General features: G+C 35.0%; 3 protein-coding genes and 1 non-coding gene across 4 annotated transcripts; all 4 read right to left on the reverse strand.

Annotated features, from left to right (window-relative positions):
- Nucleotides 1-424: 424 nt before the first annotated feature.
- Nucleotides 425-508, reverse strand: LOC133862141 (small nucleolar RNA R32/R81/Z41). Its single transcript, XR_009899162.1, has one exon. It is a non-coding gene; the product is annotated as a small nucleolar RNA R32/R81/Z41 (small nucleolar RNA).
- A 1,950-nt stretch (nucleotides 509-2,458) lies between these two features.
- LOC133860259 (wax ester synthase/diacylglycerol acyltransferase 11-like) lies at nucleotides 2,459-6,789 on the reverse strand. The gene is made up of 5 exons (XM_062295896.1): nucleotides 6,563-6,789; nucleotides 5,875-6,450; nucleotides 5,010-5,360; nucleotides 3,790-3,927; nucleotides 2,459-2,617 (listed from the first exon to the last, which is right to left on the reverse strand). Exons 1-5 carry the CDS (start codon nucleotides 6,743-6,745, stop codon nucleotides 2,459-2,461), a joined length of 1,407 nt encoding a protein of 468 aa, XP_062151880.1. The 5' UTR covers nucleotides 6,746-6,789.
- A 6,716-nt stretch (nucleotides 6,790-13,505) lies between these two features.
- LOC133860261 (uncharacterized) lies at nucleotides 13,506-15,074 on the reverse strand. The gene is made up of 3 exons (XM_062295897.1): nucleotides 14,395-15,074; nucleotides 14,073-14,308; nucleotides 13,506-13,978 (listed from the first exon to the last, which is right to left on the reverse strand). Exons 1-3 carry the CDS (start codon nucleotides 15,072-15,074, stop codon nucleotides 13,506-13,508), a joined length of 1,389 nt encoding a protein of 462 aa, XP_062151881.1.
- A 1,253-nt stretch (nucleotides 15,075-16,327) lies between these two features.
- LOC133859743 (wax ester synthase/diacylglycerol acyltransferase 11-like) lies at nucleotides 16,328-20,796 on the reverse strand. The gene is made up of 5 exons (XM_062295260.1): nucleotides 20,570-20,796; nucleotides 19,882-20,457; nucleotides 19,021-19,371; nucleotides 17,786-17,923; nucleotides 16,328-16,597 (listed from the first exon to the last, which is right to left on the reverse strand). The coding sequence occupies exons 1-5, from the start codon at nucleotides 20,750-20,752 to the stop codon at nucleotides 16,439-16,441; spliced, it is 1,407 nt and encodes a 468-aa protein (XP_062151244.1). The 5' UTR covers nucleotides 20,753-20,796; the 3' UTR covers nucleotides 16,328-16,438.
- Nucleotides 20,797-26,109: the final 5,313 nt, after the last annotated feature.

Genomic DNA, 26,109 nt, shown 5'->3' on the forward strand with positions numbered 1-26,109 from the left:
AAAGAACAAAGTTTTCAAAACCTTTTTAAAAAGGTATAACTTTGAAAGTTAAATTGTGATTTTATTGTAAAATCACATTTTCAAATCAAATATTTTAAAATTACTGATTTAATGAAATCGCAAACAAAAAGAAAATGACCCTTATACTAAAAACCACATGGAAAATTGTGAGTTTGAATTTGTAAAAATTTTCGGTATCGAGAGGAAAATAAAAAATAAATAAAAAATAAAAATTCTAATTCTGGAAAAGTGCAAACAAACATAAAGAGAAAGATTATGATTCATCAAATAATCAGAAAATAATTTTTTTTTCTCATATACAGCACCGCACAGAAGGTGTCCTAAGATTTTTCTGACTTCATCGTCTTGATGATGAAAAACAAAAAAGAATAAATGAAAGAGAAACAGAATAAAAGCTTCAGGAGCAGGAATCAGAAAGAACGTAGCGAGGATATCTTGATCACATGAATTGATCATCACCCGTCAATCACTTTCATCATGTGCATAAATCAACCGATCAGAATTTGGGGAAACCAGAGCGTAAAAGTGAAGTTTACTGTGAGAGAGAGAGAGAGAAGGCGTGAGTTTGATACGATGCAGAAGGAGAAGCTTTTATAGCGGTGTGATTGAAGCCCTAGAGGCTCTGATGCCATCAAATCGCGCCGTTTGGTTACGGGTATCTGGTTGCCCTAGATAATGCTATTCCATGCTTGGATAATAAATACTTCATCGGGCTGGACCAAATTTGGCTTTTGGGCCTTAGCCCCCGCCTACTAATATTCTTTTTTTTTTTTTTTTTGAAGGGCCTACTAATATTCTTGAATGTATAGAGATGTCCCATTAGTTTCTTTATATATTCTGAACTTTTATTAAATTTAGAATATTAATCCTAGTTACCTCAATCAGTGCATTGATCCAAATTAACTAATTCCAAATAGTAATTGTAATCATTTCATCACCTAATTCCAAATAGTAAGTCGAAAACACAATCAACGTTGTTTTGTTAATTCATAAAAATTAATCATATGAGCCTCATTAATTAGCTCAATTTTCAAATGTCAATTTTTGAAGGCCACACAGCCAAGGGATATATATATATATATATATATATATATATATATATATATATATATATATATATATAATTTTTTAATATTTAAGTTTAATATTTTTTTTTATTAAGAGTAACACGTATTATCATTTTATTGATGCTGATATGGCATACTAACAGAATTTGTCAAGTGTTTTGATGGAAGAGTAATGATTCAATGCCACCTAAATATACAACTTTTCACCACCTTGCCTATGTGGTAAGGTGGTCCCCCACTACTTTTGAGTTTTTTAATTTTTTAAAAATAAATGAGTAATGATTCAATGCCACCTAAATATACAACTTTTTACCACCTTGCCTATGTGGCGAGGTGGTCCCCCACTACTTTTTGAGTTTTTTCATTTTTTAAAAATAAATTAAGGAGAGGGACCACCTTACCACATAGAAAAGGTGGTGAAAAGTTGTATATTTAGGTGGTAGTGAATCATTACTCAAAATAAATTAAGGTGAGGGACCACTTTGCCACATAGATAAGGTGGTGAAAAATTGTATATTTAGGTGGTAGTGAATCATTACTCTTTGATGGAATTTGATTGCATGAACTAAATTATTATTTTGGCCTACCTCGAGAACTTCTAAACAATTTTTTATACCACAGGGAATGATTTGTAAATTAGGCTAACCAAAAAGACTAATTTTACATTTTTTCCTAAAAATTAATCATATGAGACTTATTAATTAGCTTAATTTTAAAATGTCAAAATGTCATTTTAAATCATTTTCTTATGAATTAGTCTAAGGCCAAGACTGACCATAGAAGCTAGTATTGCAATAAAATGCATAAAACAAAATCACATGTATATATATTGTTCAAAACTCATTATTTAAAAAATAAAAATAAAAATAATAAAAGGCTAGTAAAATTACAATATTATTGTTATGACTAGTTGCTAGTCTCTTCACAATTCATAGAATCTCCAACAAAATAGGTAATTGATTCATAATAGTCAAATTTAACTATTACGAATTATTTTTCGTGTTCTTCCTTCTAGTGTGAATAATAAATAGTGAATAGGGTCGGTTTTTTATTGCTCTCTCTCTCTCTTCTTTCACACCCTCTTCCACACAAAATAATATTTACATAATAGAATAAAGAATTTGTAGGAGAGAATACAGAAAAAATAGTAGCTAGAGTGAAAAGTTGTACTTTTTCAATAACCACTTCGACTGATATTATTGAAAATACACTCATAGAATTATTGGAAGCGTTCATGATACATGCCAAATAACAATTCAAGAGACAAACACTTAGGTCTGTCATGATTTATTTTTAATATATATATTCTCTTCCTAATCTCCTGATAACCTCCAAACCCAGGGAGGAATTAATCATTTAAACATATTTGTTTACATTTTCGGTTTAGGAACTTCATCTGCGGCTTTGAGCATCATCTCAAAGGCGTTTTCCACGCATGATTTGAACTTTTGGGGATCTAAGCCTCCTCTTTCTATTCCGGCGGTAACCCTCAGATTTCCCCTGTAACTTACTATTGTTATAGTAAGATTCTGCAAACCCAAACACCAAAAATAAATAAATTAAAAAAATAATAAATAAAAAAAATCCTAGAATTAGAAAATTTTAAACATAAATCATCATTGTTCCTTCCTTATATACTTTCCTGCTGTAATCACGAATAAAATTAAACATGAAAAAAAAATAAATGTAAAAGGCCAAATATCTAAGTGCGTGTAACACTAACGAAGTTATGACTGAAAAACTTAAATAGCATATATATTCTTCTGTTTTCAAGGGAGTAGCTCAATCAGCTGAGGACCATGTCTCATGAAACAAAGGTCTCTAGTTTGAATTAATTATCCCTCCTCCTCTTGTATGGACATGTCAAAAAAAAAAAAAACCATATATACTCTTCTCGATCTAGTATATGCTTTTTAATTATAAATGGAAGCTGAATTATGGTAACCAAACATCAAAGTATGATAATTGCTATTTATGCATTGCTTAAGGTCTCATAATTGCTAGTCCACACAACCAAGTGTTGGGGTGTCGTTTAAAAAAAAAAAAAAAAAAAAGAAATCTGCTCTTCTTAAATTACTACTAAATTGATGATGTTCTTTCCAGACTTTTAAATTAGGCAATATTTTCCCTGAACTATCAAAAAGTTGTCAACGTCTTACTAAGTCCAGCAAAAAAAAGAAAAAGACAAAATGACCCTTACAATATTTTCAATAAGACAAAAATGCCCCCCATAGATTCAAAAAAAGGAAAAAAAAATATTTTTAAAACAACATACGAAAATTTTAAATTTCTTTGAATAAAGAACAAAAATTTGAATTTTTGTTTAATTTTTCTTTTAATTTTTAAATTTGGCCACCTCTGGTTTCTATATATATATATATATAATTTTAGTTTTTAGTTTTTTTTTTTTTTTAATTTTTAGTTTTTTAATTGAGTATTTAATTTTATTTTCATTAGGGTATTTTCATTTTTGGGGGGAACATTGACAATTTTGAGTAATTTGGAGGAGACATTGTTGAAATTGAAAGTTTGGAGAGCACATTATCAATTAGATGATAATTTGAGAGGGAGTATATAGACTTTACACAAATACGGACTTTACTCCGTCTCTAGCGTATAATTCAAATAAGTGATTTTTAGATCAAACAAATAAAAAGGCTAATTAATTGCATTGTATGAATATAATAATATATATTGTTACTTGAGCTAAACCAGGTGTCATAAAATAAAAGCCATTAAGTGGATGATTAGCCATAGTCACTTGTTCCGCTGGTCCAATCATGTTTGAGATCGTCATACTGGAGTTCCACAGTATCCCATGGACATATTTACCTGCTGCCTGCAGTACCGACATACCCATATTAAGAGAAATTTTTGATACGGCACTTCAAAAATTAATATAATTCATTGCATTTTTCACTTTTTTCGATCTTTTTTCAATTTTGGGGCCAAAAATTTGATTATGTTAGGTATTATTATGTTACAAGGGAGAACAAGTAAGAGCACTAGCAGCAGCTTCCATAAATTTTATTCCCTAAATGTAGGAATAAAATTTTTTTAAAAAAAAATTCTTGAATCAGATTCTCGATCGTAGTGTTTCCTTAGTTTAGTGAACACCAAGAGAATTAAAAGTTGTATTATAGATTTAGAGAAGCAAAAGTGATTCTCTTAACATTATTTTAATATAAGAAACTTTCTTTATCCTCTAAACAATATTTAATTAATTTTGATTTCTTCTCTTTTCCCCTATTATTTAATTTAAAGAATATTTAAATGGTATACGAAAAGGATAAGGTAAGGTCTTGTGGAGTACATTAAAATAAGGAAGCAAAAAGTAGTTTAATTCCTTAAATTGGAAAAAAATTTAAGAGAAACTGCTACTAGTACTTTAAAGGCTTGATGTTCCTCAAAAATATTTTAAAATACCCCTATTATGAAATAGGGGGTGTAACTAGCTAGTAAGAGCACTACGAGCAAGTTTCCTAAATATCATTTCATTCCTTAGATGTAAGAAAAACTCTTAAAAAAATATTTGAATCAAATTTCCTTGGTGTTTCTTTAGTTTAGTAAACGAATAATTATAGAAGTCACTCTTTTGTCACTCTTGTGTCCCTCAAAAAATGACGTGGCTTTTAAAATCACAATTTGATAGTGATCAATCATATGCTCAATGATGATTTTAAAAGGTACATCATTTTTTTAGAGATACAAAAGTGACAAAAGAGTGGCTTTTAACATTACTCTCAAATATCAAGGTGGTTTACACTTTTAACATTTTTTTAAAAAAAAATTGGTGGCATTGTAAGCCACTTAAGACATGTCATGTCCGACAATATGACATGGGTGTGACAAATAAGTGTTAAGAATACCATTATTTTAGAAACAATAAATTATTGGTGATGAATAAGATCGGGCATGTACCTCAGGACCTCTAAGTTTCTTCAGAGTGTCCAAAAGTCTATCAATGAGATAAACACCCAATGAGGTTCTCCTCCTCTTGATAATCTTTTGTGCTTCCAACACATACTCAAGTGGGTTTGAGAATTTAGGATCCTTAAACTTTGGTATTGGTACATGCAAGAATGCGATTTTGTTCCCCCATGATGCCCCTGAGTCTCCGACCATCTCCTTGATTGACTTATAGCTCCTAGCTTTCCTAGTGTTGAGCAACACCAATGCTGTTGAATCTGCATTGCTTGATTTATGGCTAATCTCTTGCATGCATAACCGGGAGCCAAAGAAGATTAGCCCAACAATTATATCATTTACTGTCTGCACTTTGGAAAATTAAATTCAAATGAGCAATAAGAAACTAACTCTAGCCCAATTAAGAACCAAATGATGTTTGATATTTCATTTTAAGGCTAGTATGTTTGATATGCCTTGACATGAAATGTTAGGTAAAACAACTAATAAGATAAGCAAATCGCAGATGGAAGTTACTAAAAAGCACATAATTGAGTATGAAAATTATGTTGATATATATTCTTGTTAAATCACCACTTGTATTAAAAATCTAAATTTATACGAAGAGATAAATTTAATCATTTAATCAATACTTTAACACGTACTCTTCTTTATGTGTGGACTCAAACTACTTTTTAATAGGTGATCAGTCTAACACGTGAAATATTTAATTGAAATGAGATACATGAATAAATGAGACAAAATTTGAACTCATAACCTCTGATTCTAATATTATATTAAATCGTCACTTATCTCAAAAGCTTAAACTTATAGAAATATATAAATTTAGTCATTCAATCAATATGTTAACCGTTCATACCACTCCAAGCTTTGTCTTCACGTGTTTCATACGATCAAGGGAGAATGTCATGCTTGATAACGTGATCGGCAGATACCCGGCGCCTTCATTCCCATACCTTATCGGTGTCCGATCATCTTCAACCAAAGTGCTCTTGAAAACGCTCCATCCAAAATCGGATGCAGTGTTAAAGAGCAAGGAAAATAATTGAGGCACTCTTGCCCAGGCACTTTTATTGCCTCTTTCTGCAGGTTCTGTGCCTCGGCGTGAAGGCAATGTCAGAGGAAGTGAAGGATTATCAGCCCTTTTCACACAAGAAAGAAGCGCACTCATGAGTGAGTAGCCATCGCCAAGCACATGGTGAACCTTGATTATGATAGTGCCAGCTGCATTGCTTGTTGGATGGTTAAATATATGAAATTCCCACAGCGGTTTGTTCGGTGGGAACCTGCCCATTGCTATATTTGATATGAAATCGTCAAGATATTCATCGTACGACGTGGGTGTCAAACCGGTAGGGATAATAGGGACGTTAACGTGGTCTTCAAGCTTCACTTCAACCCTTTTCCATTGTTTCTCACCTTTTTCGTCCGTGAACTGTAATATACAGAATTCTCACTACTTATTAGAACAGAAATATCCTTAAAATATAAATCAGACAAAAGCATTAAAGTAGTAATTAATTAGTAGGGAGAGTGAGGGCATGCACCATGAGCGAGGAGAAGCGTGGATGGAAATTGGGGAGGAACACATCCTCGAGCCATGACATGACGTGGGGGAGGTTGATTGGAACCTCCGATTCAAAAACACCAATAACAGATACAGATAGTTTAGAGCTGTTGAAGTAGTGTCCATAAGGACTCACTGGCTCTAACCCTTCCTTGAACTCCATATAATGGTGTTTGTGTTTTTAAGCTTAAATTACTCGTTAGTACTGATCAGTTGTGGCAGTGCGGGGTTTAGGGTCTGCAGATCCTTACCTATTTAAAGGCTTAAAGCAAGTTTCGACCCACCCACAATAAATGCAGTTTAAAAGTACCTAGTACTAGCTAGAGATCGAGAAGCATTCGAATTTGAATTTTACAAGCTAGCCCTAAGGAAACGTTCATAGAAGTTGATGGTTCACCAACTATACGTACAAGCCAATGTGATAAACGATATCAAGGAGGGTCTCACCTTAAATAGACACGTGTTTACATATACATAGATGCCTATATGTATTCATGCACTTATTTATTTTCGTACGTAGGTTCGGACCCCTAAAGACTATATCCTTGTTTCGCCTCCGTACGTAAAGACTAGTCATATGCATGTCAATCTGACCTATCGCATTACTTAGGCATTGTTCGATAAACATCTTTACTTTCCTCCCTTTTTTTCAATTGTCCCAAAAAAATGTTAACTTCAAACCATTATTAATTTTTTTTTTCACATTTTATATCATGTCAATAAATTTTTATTACTATTTAAATAAATAAAAAATTCACTACAAAACAAAAATATTTTTACTTTTCCATACAAAAAAAATTATAGTATATAATCCGTTTGGAACAAATTAAAGAGAAAAAGAATTCTCTTCAGGTTTTTTTTTTTTTTTTTTTTTTTTTTTTTTTTTTTTCCGGTTTTCAAGTATTTGAATCCAACCTGAAAAAAAGAAAAAATCAAGCATTTTTTAAATTCAGTCGGCTTTACACGTGGGTCCCACCTGGATGTCAGCATAGTATACCTACTAAACCCAAATAATAATTAAATAATAATTTTTTTTAATATTTTTTTATAATAAATAATTATTATTTTAATCATTATTTCACACTACTTTTCATAACACCAATCATTATATACATTTATTACCTCAAATCATTTTTTACCATTAAAAAACACTACTTTTCTATCTTAAAAATTCAACACTCAAAAACACATTTTTTTCTTCTTCTTGAAATTCATAAACAAAATAAAAATTCAATTCTGATTTAAAAAATTAAACACCTAAACAGACAATAAACTTCTTTTTTTACTTTAAATCATATTTTAAACACCTAAACAGACCATAAACTTCTTTTTTACTTTAATTAGTTTCATAAACAGCTCCAATGACACATGCCATAGGGTGCAGCCTGCAGGTTAGGTACGCCGTGAGCAGTAGTCAGGAAACAACTCGAAGCATGGGCCTAGCTTATTGATCCCTTTCACAAATTCTACCTAAATACATTTTTTTTGTTTTTTTTTTACCGACAAAAATCCCCCTGCTCAAAAAAAAAAAAAAAAACTAATAACAACCTCCAACTTGGTTGTTTAAAATAATTATACGTTTTCATACATTAAAGAATTTAAAACAATATTTATACCACACATGACAATATCCCACGTTAGATTAAAAATTTGTAAGTTCTCCTTGAAATTTAAATCCTGAATTCATAATCATTTTAATTTAAACCTTAATTAAACTTTAGTGAACGGTTTGAATTTAACCTTTTCGTGCAAGTCAATTTCAGTTGGTTCGAACAGGAACAAATAATCACCAACATAGATGACAAATGCCCGCAAAACCCACAATTTCTACGTGACTATTTAGCAGTTCTGGATGTGTTATTTATACATATTTTGTGTCCACATTCATTTTTAGTATAAGACCCGTACATATAAATAATATTTTGTGTACGCATTAAGATACGTAATTCTACACTAAATATAAATGTTTGTACAAAATATATATATATATTAAAAAAATAAAAAAGAAGTGTCCGCAAATGTCATTTGTCAAACAGTTATGCCGACCGTAATCCAATGCACCCCCGTGAACAAACCCATCCCATCCACGATCCACCGTCAAGTTCCATGAAATCACGATCGACCCTGTTCTACATTTCATGATCAAACAATTTTTGGCGTGATCAAATTGCCCACTTCTTCGCATAATTAAACCAGCATTAATTGCATTCGACAACTCGTGTCTCGCCTATTATGAAGGAAGACGACATCATTTAGGCGGCCTATTATATTTCAAACAATTAAACTGTTTTTTCCGAGGACAAAATCCTAGTCTAATTATTTGTTTTACCTAAACATATTTATGTGATACCTATAGGTATCCACCCAACCTGATCCCAAACTCGGGATAGGAACTCTGCCCTAGGGCCGGCTCAATATATTGTGAGGCTTAAGGTTAGGTTTGGCAATTTGGGTTCACGGGTCGGGTTCGTGTCAACCTGACTGACTCAATTACGTAAACAGGTTCAACACGAACCCGACCTGATTATTAATCGAGTTGAAATTCGTGACCCGAACATGAACCGATTGTAAACCGAGTTACCCGTCACGAACCCGATTGACACATTTATTTCCACTAAAGAAGAAGAAGCTTCGTCCGAAGAAGAAGAAGGATCGTCTTCGTCTGAAGAAGAGGGTGAAGCTGAAGCAGAAAAAGCCTCTTCTTTACCATCCCCTCCGGTCACCGAAAAAAACGTCGCTTCAAAAAAGCAAGACTCTGGTCCCTAAGCCTCAATAGTCGTCATCAATTTGAACTTCAGAGAAAAGACAAAGCAACAGAGAGAGAGAGAGATTGCTAAGAATAATGATGTTGATTTATGAACCTATTTAACATACAAACAAAGCATTGGAGATTGTAGATTTGAGGTTATCGTTAGCTCCATCTTCATAACCCAAACAAAACATTGTTACAAATCATTGAAATCCATCGTTGCTCATGAGGATCTGAGGCAATTTGTTAACAATAAAATGTAAAAGAAAAAGAGGGGTTTTCTAAAATTCTTAAAAAATAATCAAAAAAAAGTTCCTAAATTCTTAAATTCGCAGGTGGCTGAAGAAAAAAAAAATTGTTATGATAAGAGTTGTGAAATGGTCAATGACTCATCCGTATCCGGGGCCACCCCGAGCACGAGCGTGAAGCCAATGGAAGACTCGGCTTTGAAGAGTGAAGGCCGCCACCAAGCCCAGATTCAAGCCTGCCTCATCCCAGTCGTTGGCCTCAAGATCGTCGGCGGCTACAAAGCAGCCGATTTTCGAGACCGATAACAAAGGATTCGTCCAAGACCAAGAGTGCTAAGAACTGAGGAAGGTGCCGAAGGCTCGGAGCCAAGCAGTGTGTACTGCGTGCGGCTAGGGGATGTTTTCTACTTTTCTTTTGAAGTTTCAGTAAAAAGAAAAAAAACCGGGTCATAATCGTGTTAGCGGGTCAACCCGCGGGTGGACCCGTCAGACACAAATATAATCGTGTCATAATCGGGTCGACTTGATTATGACCCGAACCCAATTGTGTCAAACCCAAACCCAGTATTTTCGTGTCGGGTTCGCGGATCGTGTCAAAAATTGTCAACCCTACCTAAGGCAATAATTTTAGATGAGGCCTTTTATATTTAATATTTATTTTTTATTTTTTATATTACATTCATATATAAAATTAATTTTTTTTTTCTTCACTTTTGAGATATAACGTTATCGTATTGATAGTAATAAATATGTTAGAAATTCTTTTTTAGATTCAATTAATTTTTTTTATAATTTTATTTTTGACGTATTTCATATCCGATGTATATTTTCAGGTAACATTTATAAATAAAAATTTTACACAAAATTGAACCTAATTTATCAAAAAGAACTTCATTTAATAACAAGATAATCTAACATAAAACGTAATATTGTTTTATAAAAATATAAAAATGTAAAATATACTGTTTATGAGTAATAACCGACCTCTTTTACGGAGTTATCTCTTAATATTAATTTGCTAATTTAAGTTTTTATTAACAAAAATAATATAATATTATTTTATAAAAAAATAAAACAAAAAATTAAGTGTGGCTATTAACGCAGCGGAAAATGACTCTCACTCCTCTAAAGCAGCCACGCATGATACTGAAACAAAAATACAATTTCGAAAAATTAAAATGACTTCTAATATAAACAAGTGTGTGCAAAGATGTGTAACAAAATATCAAAATGCATAAATAAAGGAGACATATATTTTGCTAACAAAGTGGAAACTCAGTCAAGAGAAAAACCACTCCGGGACAACCAAACCCAGGATATCCACTATTCAGAAGACAATACTAGTTACAAAGTAGTAGCACTTACATACCCCTGATGCAGTGGTTGTACCTTGAACTCTAATGTGCAATCCAACACAAACGCCTCCCAACTAGGTCTCCTACCTAAAGGAGTTTTCAATGGAATCATTTATCTTAGGGCCAACCCCTAAGATAGACTTCAGATCGGCACAGCAACAGCACACACAGCAAACGGCTTAAGAGAGACTAACTCAGCACAATAACTCTACAATATAACTCTCTAAGCACTAAGGAATTCAATACCGAATTCTTGTCGTTCTCAAACCTAGGGACCTCTATTTATAGGCTGCAGGTTCAAATGAGCGCCTGTCTTGATAAACCTAGGTGCCGTCCGGACGGTAGACATAAGGCGTCCAGATGAATAACTGTGCGATCGTCTTTCCAAACTTTCGCTGAAATTCTTTCCTGATTTGAGCCGCGTCCGAACGGTGTTGCCCTCTCATTCGGACGGTCGTACTTCAGCTACACGCAATTTTCATATTAAGGCTTCGCACGTTCGGACCAAGGGAATGGTCGTCCGGACGGTTGATTTGATGCACGCAATTTCCATATATGTAGCTCGCGCATCCGGACCAAGAATGCTGTCGTCCGGACATCTGAATTTTGAATGTGCAACTTACCTTATGGATGAGCGCATCCGTACGGGAATCCACATCGTCTAGAAATCCCATATCTGTGTTTTGGAAAGAAATCCCATAGCTGGTTGAACACTGAGTGTTGTCTGGACGTGCTGCTGAAACGTTCGGACGGATGCAAGCTGGAACAATTCGAAGCTTCTTAACACAGAGGAAGGTCCGGACAGAAAGTTCTCTTTGTTCGGACGGATGATGCTTTGGACAGTTGGACGTCCAGACGGTATATCACGACGGTATATCACGTCGTCTGGACGACTGCAAGGGATCCGATTTCTCTGGCTTGTAGACTGTGCAGAATCTTCTAGAAGAACTCTAAATAGTTGAATCCCTGTTTAAAAGCATCATTATATAGAAGTGATTTTGTCCAACAGAATGTAGCCAATTACAAACTAAAAAACTCCCTATTTGGGATTTGAGGGAGAATTCACCTTGGGGATAAGGACTATGTTGGTAGAATTTAGGCCAGCATCAAACCGGCCCCCATTGAGAAACTCCAGCACTGCCTTACACACATCCCCTCCCACCATATCCCAATTTTTTTGGTAAAAATCCGCGGGGAATCCATTCGGGCCAGGGGATTTTAGGGGTGCCATTTGGAACAAAGCAGTCCGCACTTCCTCCTCAGAGAATGGACTGAGAAGTCTGCTGTTAACCTCATCCGAGACCTTTGGAGACACCTTGCTGATACAATCTTCCACACGGGAAGGGCCTTGGGAGGAGAAAATTCTGCTGAAATGCTCCAAGAACACCCTGCCGACATCTCTTCTTTTCCTCCAAACCCGCCCCTGCTCATCACAAATCGTCCGGATATAATTAGTTTTTCTTCTGTGCTGTGACCAAGAGTGGAAATATCTGGTATTATGATCTCCGAAGCGAAGCCAGTGTTGTTTCGCTCTTTGCTTCCAGAACACCTCTTCCTTTTCGAGAAGCCCATCAATATCCTGCTGTAGTTGCTTTATCTGATCAACCATAGCTAGAGAGCTGGAATTTTGAAGTGATAGCAACTTGGCTGATTTCTCCTTGATCAGCTCCTCCATTCTCCCATATTTACGGTTGCTCCACCCCGTTAAAGCTCTTTGGCAAGCAGACAACCGGGTCTGAATTCCTGCCACAGAACCTTCTTCAGACCAACCATTCCCCCAGGCAGTCTTTATAATATTTGAACTTTCAGCATCCTTCTCCCACCAGGCTTCATATTTGAATCCCCTCCTATGAGGAATCCCTTTAGAAATGCTCTCAGAGAAGGAGACTGAAAGCGGGTTGTGGTCAGAAGCCCTGGCAGGCAGCACCAACACTGAGACTTTCGGGTAGACAGCACACCAATCCGGGTTTGGCACGGCTCGGTCAAGCCTTTCTTTTGTAAACGAATTATCCATTCGTTGGTTACACCAAGTAAACCGTGGGCCAGTAAAACCCAAGTCTCCAAGCTGACAGAACTCGAGTGCTTCCCGAAAGCGATTCATCTGAGAATCCCTCCTTAAAAGAGAGCCCTCCTTTTCAGCTTGCTCTATTATTTCATTAAAATCGCCCACACAAAGCCATGGGGACGGACTTAAGGAACTCAGGAACCGAAGGATAGCCCAAGATTCATCTCTTTTGTTGCAATCCGGATGACCATAGAATCAGGTCAGTTTCCATAAAAATTGCCCTTCCCTATTCTTGACCACCGCATGAATGTGCCTTCTAGAATAGTTGTAAATTTCCAACTCAACTTGATTTTTCCAAAAAAGAGCCAAACCCCCACTCCGCCCCACAGGGTCTACCACAAACAAATTGTCAAACTGGAGCTTTATTCTGATACGTTCCATGTACTGTTTCGAGCATAAGGTTTCCATGAGGAAAACAAAATTGGGTCTTCTTTCTTTCACCATGTGGTGAAGATCACGAACTGTCCGGGGGTTCCCAAGCCCCCGGCAGTTCCAACTTAGGAGATTCATTGTGATTGGCGGGGCTGGGAACCAGCCACCGCCTTGAATTCATCAGTCGGAACCTCTGCCTCCTTCCTTCCCTTTTTCACATGCAGATTAGAGCTCACCCCTTCCTCCTCTGCCACCTCATCATGCCTTCTCTTTCCCATCTGGATTTTATGCTGACTAGGATTCAAATTTCTCTCCCTACGTGTCCACTTACGTGGAGCTTCACTGTCCTTGTTGGTCTCCAGTACATTTTCCATTTCCTCCGATGGACTGGTCAAAAGGCCTATGCTGAATTCCTCTGATGGACTGGTCAAAAGGCCTGTACTGTTTTCCTTAGGGGTAGACCCATGTGACTGGACTTTTCCTTCCTGAAATTTGATCTCTGAAACGTCCTGCCTACTTCTTTCCTCCTGCACCATCCCAGGTTCCTCACCTTTCTCACCTTGACTGATATCTCCTTGTAATCCCACTGTTTCTGGAAATTGACCACCTGCCACTCTAGAGAGGCATTAATTGCATGGGATCACTTTCTTGAATAACCCGGCGGTCTGAGCTAGTCTCCCCTTCATCCTTCTGAATATTACCATCCTTTGACTTGTCCTTACCCACCTCCTCATTAAAATTACTCCTGAAAATCCGGTTGACATCAACGCTCCCTAAAATAGATGTGCTTTCTGTCCTGACACTTCCCTGCTTTTCCGGAGATAGCTCATCCTCTCTAATATCACTGTTCCGGCCCTCCACCACCTTTCCCCCGCCAGGTGCTTCCCTTTCAAGTTGAGACAGCTTCACCTCTGACTTCCCTCCGCCCCTCCACCCCCTGAAGAAAAACTTCCCGAAGAATTACGAACGTCTTCCGCCCTGAGCCACACACCCCAAGGCTTCAGTGTCCCCTTTCCTTCCTGCCTGACCCCCTGGCTTCCACTACATGGCATCTTATTATGAAGGATTCTTCCACAATGAAAGCAAAAGTGAGGTAACTTTTCATATCTGAAAGCCACCCAAGCTTGCTTACCATTTAGTTTCAGCACTCGACCACGTTCCAGAGGTTTGGTTATATCCACTTGAACCCGCACCCTCAGGCCACGACTCCAACTCTCTCCATCCCCTGGAACTCTCACGTCCTCAACCCTTCCTATAGAAGCTCCTATTTTAAGCCCCACTTCTCGGGTCATGCATCCAAAAGGCAGATCGTGAATCTGAATCCAAAAGGGAGATATCGAAAAGTCCATCTGAAGAGGAGAGATATTTTCTTCCAGTTCCTTCAGCACCAGAACACTTCTGTCAAACAGCCAAGGACTCCCTTCTTGAACTCTTTTCTTGTCTGTAATAGTAGAGAACTCTAATAGCCAGGTATTGTCGTAAAGTTCCTTAAAGATTACTTCACCTTCCATCTTCCAGAGACGGGCCATCAGGGTACAAAAGGCTTCCTTCCGGATCCTCCTGTCAAACATGAGACGCCCAATAAGACAACCGTCACTTTTGAGACTTAACTCCGCTATATCTTCCTGTGAAATTAATATACCAGTCTGTTCACCCTCTGAAAGATTCATGCTTCCTTCCATACTTACTATTAACTCGTCCATTTCTAAACCTGGGATACCCTTCTAACTGTCACGACCTCAGAAGAAAACAAAAGAAACAGAAGACAAAACAAACTGGAGACTAACAAACACTCCCCCAAAAGCTTGACAGGATCCAAGCCGGGACTACCACCCACTCCCACCCTGTTTCTTTCGAGAAAAGAGTGGAGGGACTTGCCTACTAATATTCTTGAATGTATAGAGATGTCCCATTAGTTTCTTTATATATTCTAAACTTTTAGAATATTAATCCTAGTTACCTCAATCAATGCATTGATCCAAATTAACTAATTCCAAATAGTAAGTCGAAAACACAATCAATGTTGTTTTGTTAATTCATAAAAATTAATCATATGAGCCTCATTCATTAGCTCAATTTTCAAATGTCAATTTTTGAAGGCCACACAGCCATGGGGTGCCCCACTCCAAATAATATATATTTAATTTTTTAATATTTAAGTTTAATATTTTTTTTATTAAGAGTAACACGTATTATCATTTTATTGGTGCTGATGTGGCACACTAACAGAATTTGTCAAGTGTTTTGATGGAATTTGATTGCATGCACTAAATTATTATTTTGGCCTACCTCGAGATCTTCTAAATAATTTTTTATATCGCAGAGAATGATGTGTAAATTAGGCTAACCAAAATGACTAATTTTACATTTTTTCCTAAAAATTAATCATATAAGACTTATTAATTAGCTTAATTTTAAAATGTCAAAATGTCATTTTAAATCATTTTCTTATGAATTAGTCTTAAGGCCAAGAATGACCATAGAAGCTAGTATTGCAATAAAATGCATAAAACAAAATCACATGTATATATATAGTCCAAAACTTATTATTTAAAAAATGATTCATAATAGGCTAGTAAAGTTACAATATTATTCTTTTGAGTAGTTGCTAGTATCTTCACAATTCAGAGTACCTACAACAAAATAGGTAAATGGTTCATAATAGTCAAATTTGACTATTATGAATAATTTTTCATGTTCTTCCTTCTGGTGTGAATAGTAAATAGTGAATAGGTTCGTTTTTTTATTATTTTCTCTCTCCCTCTTCTTTCACACTTTCTTCCACACAAAATAATATTTACATAATAGAATAAAGAATTTGTATGAGAGAATATAAAAAAAATAGTTGATAGAGTGGAAAGTTGTACTTTTTCAATAACCACTTCGACTGTTATTGTTGAAAATACACTCATAGAATTATTGGAAGCGTTCATGATACATGCCAAATAACAATTCAAGAGACAAACACTTAGGTCTGTCATGATTTATTTTTAATATATATATTCTCTTCCTAATCTCCTGATAACCTCCAAACCTAGGGAGGAATTAATCATTTAAACATATTTGTTTACATTTTCGGTTTAGGAACTTCATCTGCGGCTTTGAGCATCATCTCAAAGGCGTTTTCCACGCATGATTTGAACTTTTGGGGATCTAAGCCTCCTCTTTCTATTCCGGCGGTAACCCTCAGATTTCCCCTGTAACTTACTATTGTTATAGTAAGATTCTGCAAACCCAAACACCAAAAATAAATAAATTAAAAAAATAATAAATAAAAAAATCCTAGAATTATAAAATTTTAAACATAAATCATCATTGTTCCTTCCTTATATACTTTCCTGCTGTAATCACGAATAAATTAAACATGAAAAAAAAAAAAATGTAAAAGGCCAAATATCTAAGTGCGTGTAACACTAATGAAGTTATGACTGAAAAACTTAAATAGCATATATATTCTTCTGTTTTAAAGGGGGTAGCTCAATCAGCTGAGGACCATGTCTCATGAAGTAAAGGTCTCTAGTTTGAATTAATTCTCCCTCCTCCTCTTGTGTGGACATGTCAAAAAAAAAAAAAAAAAAAAAGCCATATATTTTCTTCTCGATCTAGTATATGCTTTTTAATTATAAATGGAAGCTGAATTATGGTAACCAAACATCAAAGTATGATAATTGCTATTTATGCATTGCTTAAGGTCTCATAATTGCTAGTCCACACAACCAAGTGTTGGGGTGTCGTTTAAAAAAAAAAAAAAAAATCTATTCTTCTTAAATTACTACTAAATTGATGATGTTCTTTCCAGACTTTTAAATTAGGCAATATTTTCCCTGAACTATCAAAAAATTGTCAACATCTTACCAAGTCCAGCAAAAAAACAGAAAAAGACAAAATGACCCTTACAATTATTTTCAATAAGACAAAAATGCCCCCCATAGATTCAAAAAAAGGAAAAAAAAAAATTTTAAAAACACATACGAAAATTTTAAATTTCTTTGAATAAAGAACAAAAATTTGAATTTTTGTTTAATTTTTCTTTTAATTTTTAAATTTGGCCACCTCTGGTTTCTATATATATATATATATATATATATATATATATTATTTTATTTTTTAGTTTTTTTTTTTTAATTTTTAGTTTTTTAATTTTGAGTATTTAATTTTATTTTCTTTAGGGTATTTTCATTTTTTGGGGGGAACATTGACAATTTTGAGTAGTTTGGAGGAGACATTGTTGAAATTGAAAGTTTGGAGAGCACATTATCAATTAGATGATAATTTAAGAGGGAGTATATGGACTTTACAAAAATACGGACTTTACTCCGTCTTTATCGTATAATTCAAATAAGTGATTTTTAGATCAAACAAATAAAAAGGCTAATTAATTGCATTGTATGAATATAATAATATATATTCTTACTTGAGCTAAACCAGGTGTCATAAAATAAAAGCCATTAAGTGGATGATTAGCCATAGTCACTTGTTCCGCTGGTCCAATCATGTTTGAGATCGTCATACTGGAGTTCCACAGTATCCCATGGACATATTTACCTGCTGCCTGCAGTACCGACATACCCATATTAAGAGAAATTTTTGATACGGCACTTCAAAAATTAATATAATTCATTGCATTTTTCACTTTTTTCGATCTTTTTTGAATTTTGGAGCCAAAAATTTGATCATGTTAGGTATTATTATGTAACAAGGGCGGAACAAATAAGAGCACTAGCAACAGCTTTTATAAATTTTATTTCCTAGATGTAGGAATAACATTTTTAAAAAAAAAAAACTCTTGAATCAGATTCCCGTAATGTTTCCTTAGTTTAGTGAACACCAAGAGAATTAAAAGTTTTATTATAGATTTAGGGAAGCAAAAGTGATTCTCTTAACATTATTTTAATATAAGAAACTTTCTTTATCCTCTAAACAATATTTAAATAATTTTGATTTCTTCTCTTTTCCCCTATTATTTAATTTAAAGAATATTTAAATGGTATACGAAAAGGATAAGGTAAGGTCTTGTGGAGTACATTAAAATAAGGAAGCAAAAAGTAGTTTAATTCCTTAAATTAGAAAAAGGTTTAAGAGAAACTGCTGCTAGTACTTTAAGGGCTTGATGTTCCTCAAAAATATTTTAAAATACCCTTATTATGTAATAGGGGGCGTAACTAGCTAGTAAGAGCACTACGAGCAAGTTCCCTAAATATCATTTCATTCCTTAGATGTAGGAAAAACTTTTAAAAATAATATTTGAATCAAATTTCTTTGGTGTTTCTTTAGTTTAGTAAACGAATAATTCTAGAAGTCACTCTTTTGTCACTTTTGTGTCCCTCCAAGAACGATATGGCTTTTAAAATCATAATTTGATCAAAATTCAATAGTGATAAATCATAAGCTCAATAGTAATTTTAAAATCCACATTATTTTTTGAGAGACACAAAAGTGATAAAATAGTAGCTTCTAGTATTATTCCCAAACACCAAGGTGGTTTACACTTTCAACCTTTTTTTTAAAAAAAAAAAAATTGTTGGCATTATAAGCCACTTAAGACACGTCGTGTCCACCAATATGACATGGGTGTGATAAATAAATGTTAAAAGTACCATTATTTTAGAAACAATAAATTATTGGTGATGAATAAGATCGGGCATGTACCTCAGGACCTCTAAGTTTCTTCAGAGTGTCCAAAAGCCTATCAGTGAGATAAACACCCAATGAGGTTCTCCTCCTCTTGATTATCTTTTGTGCTTCCAACACATACTCAAGTGGGTTTGAGAATTTAGGATCCTTAAACTTTGGTATTGGTACATGCAAGAATGCGATTTTGTTCCCCCATGATGCCCCTGAGTCTCCGACCATCTCCTTGATTGACTTATAGCTCCTAGCTTTCCTAGTGTTGAGCAACACCAATGCTGTTGAATCTGCATTGCTTGATTTATGGCTAATCTCTTGCATGCATAACCGGGTGCCAAAGAAGATTAGCCCAACAATTATATCATTTACTGTCTGCACTTTGGAAAATTAAATTCAAATGAGCAATAAGAAACTAACTCTAGCCCAATTAAGAACCAAATGATGTTTGATATTTCATTTTAAGGCTAGGATGTTTGATATGCCTTGACATGAAATGTTAGGTAAAACAACTAATAAGATAAGCAAATCGCAGATGGAAGTTACTAAAAAGCACATAATTGAGTATGAAAATTACGTTGACATATATTCTTGTTAAATCACCACTTGTATTAAAAACTTAAATTTATACGAAGAGATAAATTTAATCATTTAATCAATACTTTAACACTTTTCTTTATGTGTAAGCTCAAACTACTTTTTAATAGGTGATCAGCCCAACACGTGAAATATTTAATTGAAATGAGATATAAGAATAACTGGGACAAGATTTGAACTCATGACCTCTGATTCTGATATTATGTTAAATCGTCACTTATCCCAAAGACTTAAACTTATAGAAATATGTAAATTTAATCATTTAATCAATATGTTAATTGTTCTTACCACTCCAAGCTTTGTCTTTATGTGTTTCATTAGATCAAGGGAGAATGTCATGCTTGATAACGTGATCGGCAGATACCCGGCGCCTTCATTCCCATACCTTATCGGTGTCCGATCATCTTCAACCAAAGTGCTCTTCAGAACGCTCCATCCAAAATCGGATGCAGTGTTAAATAGCAAGGAAAATAATTGAGGCACTCTTGCCCAGGCACTTTTATTGCCTCTTTCTGCAGGTTCTGTGCCTCGGCGTGAAGGCAATGTCAGAGGAAGTGAAGGATTATCAGCCCTTTTCACACAAGAAAGAAGCGCACTCATGAGTGAGTAGCCATCGCCAAGCACATGGTGAACCTTGATTATGATAGTGCCAGCTGCATTGCTTGTTGGATGGTTAAATATATGAAATTCCCACAGCGGTTTGTTCGGTGGGAACCTGCCCATTGCTATATTTGATATGAAATCGTCAAGATATTCATCGTACGACGTGGGTGTCAAACCGGTAGGGATAATAGGGACGTTAACGTGGTCTTCAAGCTTCACTTCAACCCTTTTCCATTGTTTCTCACCTTTTTCGTCCGTGAACTGTAATATACAGAATTCTCACTACTTATTAGAACAGAAATATCCTAAAAATATAATTCAGACAAAAGCATTAAAGTAGTAATTAATTAGTAGGGAGAGTGAGGGCATGCACCATGAGCGAGGAGAAGCGTGGATGGAAATTGGGGAGGAACACATCCTCGAGCCATGACATGACGTGGGGGAGGTTGATTGGAACCTCCGATTCAAAAACACCAATAACAGATACAGATAGTTTAGAGCTGTTGAAGTAGTGTCCATAAGGACTCACTGGCTCTAACCCTTCCTTGAACTCCATATAATGGTGTTTGTGTTTTTAAGCTTAAATTACTCGTTAGTACTGATCAGTTGTGGCAGTGCGGGGTTTAGGGTCTGCAGATCCTTACCTATTTAAAGCAAGTTTCCACCCACCCACAATAAATGCAGGTTAAAAGTACCTAGTACTAGCTAGAGATCGAGAAGCATTCGAATTTGAATTTTACAAGCTAGCCCTAAGGAAACGTGCATATAAGTTGATGGTTCACCAACTATACGTACAAGCCAATGTGATAAACGATATCAAGGAGGGTCTCACCTTAAATAGACACGTGTTTACATATACATAGATGCCTATAGTATTCATGCATTTATTTATTTTCGTACGTAGGTTCGGACCCTAAGAGCATCCTTATCAAACTCTTCAAAGTATTCTCCAAATTTAGCTTAAATAATGTACTTTTTTTATTTTATCCATCACTTTTAAAGTTACTCTTACATCAAACTCTCTAAATTTTTTTCTATTTTAATTATATATTCTTTTTTTATCAGTTTTGAGAATAACTACTTTAACTGTATCTCAATAACATCAAAGTTTCTACGAACATCAACACAATACCGTAACACATACACAATCGGAAGAAAGAAGAACAAACAGAAAATCAGTTTCAAAGGGGGTTCGGCCAATCAGTGAATTTTACCCAATAATTTCACATCCAAAAACACCCAATCATTTATCAGAACCATCATCACCGAAGCAGGGGAAAAATTCAACAAATACCCATAACCCACCGAATGCCATTCAACCGGAAAATCAACCAACATCAAAGATAATTCCAACAAATCATAATCAAAATAAACCTATAACAATTTGAACAAGAATTCATCAGAAATTACCTAGCGAATTTTTGTTCAAAGCTAGGGAAAAATCACCGGAAAATCGCACTCCTTGCTCACCTGAAATCGCCTCTGGAAGTCGCCGGATTTCCGGCCAGAATCGCCGGAAATCAGCTCCGGCCTACGATCCACCGGAAGCCGCGCCTCTGCTCTCCTGAAATCGGGTGTGGGTCGTTGGAGGGTCGAGTTTTTGCTGACGGGTTCCGGTTCTGGGTCCTCCCCTCCGTCGGTTTCTCGAGCAACGACCACCGGAAATCGGACCTCCGGTGGTCTTCTCCCGGTTTCACTCTCAGATCCGGTCTCTCCCTCTCACGATCTCTCTCTCTCTCTCAGTCGGCTTCTCTCTCTTCTCGGGTCTCTCGGTGTCTCTCAGAAAACAGAAAAGAAAGAAAAGAAAGAAGAGAAAGAAGAAAGAATGAGAAAGGGGAAAAAGGATACCATTGGTGGAGGAGTGGCAATGGTAGGGCTTTGAATCAAAGGGGTCTAGGGCTTTGGGTTTGCGCTGGAGGGGTCCGTTGGGAGTTGAAGACTTGCAGCTGATTTCCCTTGGCAGAGAGATCTTGCGGGAGGAAAGTGACGGAGGAAAATGAAGAAAGGCGCGAGAATGAAAAATAATAATAAAAAATGAAATAGCGTGAGGTTGATCCGCGATAAATATGGAGAAGGAATCTGACAAGAGTCATTTTGGTGAAACGATAGCCAGCTTGATGCGGAGGAGTTTTTGAGAAATTTCACCAAAATTTGGTGAAACTTTTAAACTGCCGAGTTCGATAAGGATGCTCTAAAGACTATATCCTTGTTTCGCCTCCGTACGTAAAGACTAGTCATATGCATGTCAATCTGACCTATCGCATTACTTAGGCATTGTTCGATAAACATCTTTACTTTCCTCCCTTTTTTTCAATTGTCCCAAAAAAATGTTAACTTCAAACCATTATTAATTTTTTTTTTTCACATTTTATATCATGTCAATAAATTTTTATTACTATTTAAATAAATAAAAAATCCACTATAAAACAAAAACACTTTTACTTTTCCATACAAAAAAAATTATAGTATATAATCCGTTTGGAACAAATTAAAGAGAAAAAGAATTCTCTTCGGGTTTTTTTTTTTTTTTTTTTTTTTTTTTTTTTTTTTTTCCGGTTTTCAGGTATTTGAATCCAACCTGAAAAAAAGAAAAAATCAAGCGTTTTTCAAATTCAGTCGGCTTTACACGTGGGTCCCACCTGGATGTCAGCATAGTACACCTACTAAACCCAAATAATAATTAAATAATAATTTTTTTTAAATATTTTTTATAATAAATAATTATTATTTTAATCATTATTTTACACTACTTTTCATAACATCAATCATTATATACATTTATTACCTTAAATCATTTTCTACCATTAAAAAACACTACTTTTCAATCTTAAAAATTCAACACTCAAAAACACATTTTTTTTTTCTTCTTGAAATTCATAAACAAAATAAAAATTCAATTCTGATTTAAAAAATTAAACACCTAAACAGACCATAAACTTCTTTTTTACTTTAATTAGTTTCATAAACAGCTCCGATGACATTCCATAGGGTGCTGCCTGTAGGTTAGGTACGCCGTGAGCAGTAGTCAGGAAACAACTCGAAGCATGGGCCTAGCTTATTGATCCCTTTCACAAATTCCACCTAAATACATTTTTTTTTTTTTTTTACCGACAAAAATCCCCCTGCTCAAAAAAAAAAAAAAAAAAAACTAATAACAACCTCCAACTTGTTTGTTTAAAATAATTATACGTTTTCATACATTAAAGAATTTAAAACAATATTTATACCACACATGACAATATCCCACGTTAGATTAAAAATTTGTAAGTTCTCCTTGAAATTTAAATCCTGAATTCATAATCATTTTAATTTAAACCTTAATTAAACTTTAGTGAACGTTTGAATTTAACCTTTTCTTGCAAGTCAATTTCAGTTGGTTCGAATAAGAACAGATAATCACTAACATAGATGACAAATGCCCGCAAAACCCGCAATTTCTACGTGACTATTTAGCAGTTTTGGATGTGTTATTTATACGTATTTTGTGTACACATTCATTTTTAGTGTAAGACCCGTACATATAAGATACGTAATTCTACACTAAATATAAATGTTTGTACAAAATATATATATTAAAAAAAATAAAAAAGAAGTGTCCGCAAATGTCATTTGTCAAACAGTTATGCCGACCGTAATCCAATGCACCCGCGTGAACAAACCCATCCCATCACTACAAAAAACTCTACAATTGGCCGCGTGTCTACAGTATCTGTTACTGTAGACACGCGTCCAATTAGCCACGTGTATACAGTACACGTGGCTAGAAGTATGCGCATCACAGTTGGCCGCGTGTATTTTTTACACATGTCCAATTGGCCGCGTGTATTTAATACACGTGGCCAATTGTTTTTATCAAATATATATTAATAAAAACAAATTTTATTAAGTTTTGTATATGGCCACGTGTATTAAATACACGTGGCTAATTGTTTTTATTAAATATATATTAATAAAAGTACATTTTATTATGTATATATACGTATAAGATAACTGGCCGCGTGGCTTTAGGCCACGCGGCCAGAATTTGTGAAGATAGCAGTGGCGCGCGGGACAATTCCTGCGCGCCACTGCACAGTAGTTTCAAATGTAAAAAAAAAATTCGTTAAATACCACTGCACAGATGTTCTCTCTCTCTGTACCGCTCTCTCTCTCTCTCTCCTCTGTATCTCTCTGTCTCTCGGTATCGCTCTCTCTCTCTCTCCTCTGTATCTCTCTGTCTCTCGGTATCGCTCTCTCTCTCTCTCTCTGTGTATCTCTCTCTCTCTCTCTCTGTCTCTCGCTCTCTCTCGATCTCTCTCTCTCTCTCTCTCTCTGTCTCTCTCTCTCTCACAGTGTGTTCTCTCTCTCTCTGTATCTCTCTCTGTCTCTCTCTGTATCTCTCTCTCTCTCTGTCTCTCTCTCTCTGTCTCTCTCTCTCTCTCTCTCTCTCTCTCTGTATCTCTCTCTCCCTACTGAGCTTGCTCGTACGTGTTTTCCACTTCAATTTTTTTTTTTTTTTTCTTCAGTTATTATATTTTTTTTCCTCTAAAAGTAAAGAATTAAATTAAAAATACAATCAATTATTTAAAAAATAATTAAATACAGATTTAAATTAAATAAAAAATTATTTTTTATTTTTTATTTTAAAAAAAAAACATATTGCCACGTGTATAATAATACAGCGGCCAACTGTTGGTCGCGTGTATTAAAATACGCGCTGCCAATTGGCCGCGTGTATTAAAATACGCGCGGCCAATTTTAATACACGCTGCTAATTGGCCGCGCGTATTAAAATACACGCGGCCAATTGTGCAGTTAGTGTCAACTGGATCCACCGCGTGTATTTACGTGGCCACTTGCACGTAGCCAACAGTTCGCCACGTGTACAGTGACCGTACACGTGGCGAACTGCAAGTGGCGAAAAACAATTTTTTTTTGTAGTGCATCCACGATCCACTGTCAAGTTCCATGAAATCACGATCGACCTTATTCTACATTTCATGATCAAACAATTTTTGGCGTAATCAAATTGCCCACTTCTTCGCATAATTAAACCAGCATTAATTGCATTTGACAACTCGTGTCTCGCTTATTAAGTAGGAACACGACATCATTTAGGCGGCCTATTATATTTCAAACAGTTAACAGTTTTTTAGGATGACAAAATCCTAGTCTAATTAATTATTTGTTTTACCTAAACATATTTATGTGATACCTATAGGTATCCACCCAACCTGATCCCAAACTCAGGATAGGAACTCCGCCCTAGGGCCGGCACAATATATTGTGAGGCTTAAGACAATAATTTTAGATGAGGTATTTTATATTTTATATTTATATATAAAATTTAATTTTTTTTCGCTTTTGAGATTTAAAGTTATCGTATTAATATTAATAAATTTGTTAGAAATTCTTTTTTAGATTCAATTAATTTTTTTATTATTTTATTTTTAACGAATTTCATATCCGATGCATATTTTCAGGTAACATTTATAAATAAAAATTGTACACAAGAAAATAATTGAACCTAATTTATCAAAAAGAACTTCATTGCATAACAAGATAATCTAACATAAAACGTAATATTGTTTTATAAAAAAATAAAAATGTAAAATATACTGTTTATGAGTAATAACAGGCTTCTTTTACAAAGTTATCACTTAATATTAATTTGCTAATTTAGGTGTGGCTATTAACGCAGTGGAAAATGACTCTCACTCCTCTAACACAGGCACGCATGATACTGAAACAAAAATACAATGTAATAATAATAATAAAAAAAAACACATTTCTGAAATGATTGAACTCTAGCTAGCTGTGCCTGTATGCCAAGCCTCGACATCCTTCTTGTCAACTTTCTACTATTTCCACTTTCCATTACTTCAGTTCACTTCACGCATGTCTTTGCACTGCTCGATGCTAGACTACTACTCG

Source organism: Alnus glutinosa, chromosome 2 (assembly GCF_958979055.1).
Source record: "Alnus glutinosa chromosome 2, dhAlnGlut1.1, whole genome shotgun sequence".
Classification (NCBI taxonomy): domain Eukaryota; kingdom Viridiplantae; phylum Streptophyta; class Magnoliopsida; order Fagales; family Betulaceae; genus Alnus; species Alnus glutinosa.

Coding starts and splice junctions, on each gene's coding strand:
- LOC133859743 (XM_062295260.1), bottom strand. CDS start 20,752: ATGGAGTTCAAGGAAGGGTTAGAGCCAGTGAGTCCTTATGGACACTAC. Junction 20,458..20,569: donor CACGCTTCTCCTCGCTCATG/GTGCATGCCCTC, acceptor TGTATATTACAG/TTCACGGACGAAAAAGGTGA. Junction 16,598..17,785: donor TGACACCTGGTTTAGCTCAA/GTAAGAATATAT, acceptor TTGGGTTTGCAG/AATCTTACTATAACAATAGT.
- LOC133860259 (XM_062295896.1), bottom strand. CDS start 6,745: ATGGAGTTCAAGGAAGGGTTAGAGCCAGTGAGTCCTTATGGACACTAC. Junction 3,928..5,009: donor AGAAACTTAGAGGTCCTGAG/GTACATGCCCGA, acceptor TCGGTACTGCAG/GCAGCAGGTAAATATGTCCA. Junction 2,618..3,789: donor TGACACCTGGTTTAGCTCAA/GTAACAATATAT, acceptor TTGGGTTTGCAG/AATCTTACTATAACAATAGT.
- LOC133860261 (XM_062295897.1), bottom strand. CDS start 15,074: ATGGACGAGTTAATAGTAAGTATGGAAGGAAGCATGAATCTTTCAGAG. Junction 14,309..14,394: donor AGTGGAAGCCAGGGGGTCAG/GCAGGAAGGAAA, acceptor GTTTTTCTTCAG/GGGGTGGAGGGGCGGAGGGA. Junction 13,979..14,072: donor TAAGGACAAGTCAAAGGATG/GTAATATTCAGA, acceptor CTAGAGTGGCAG/GTGGTCAATTTCCAGAAACA.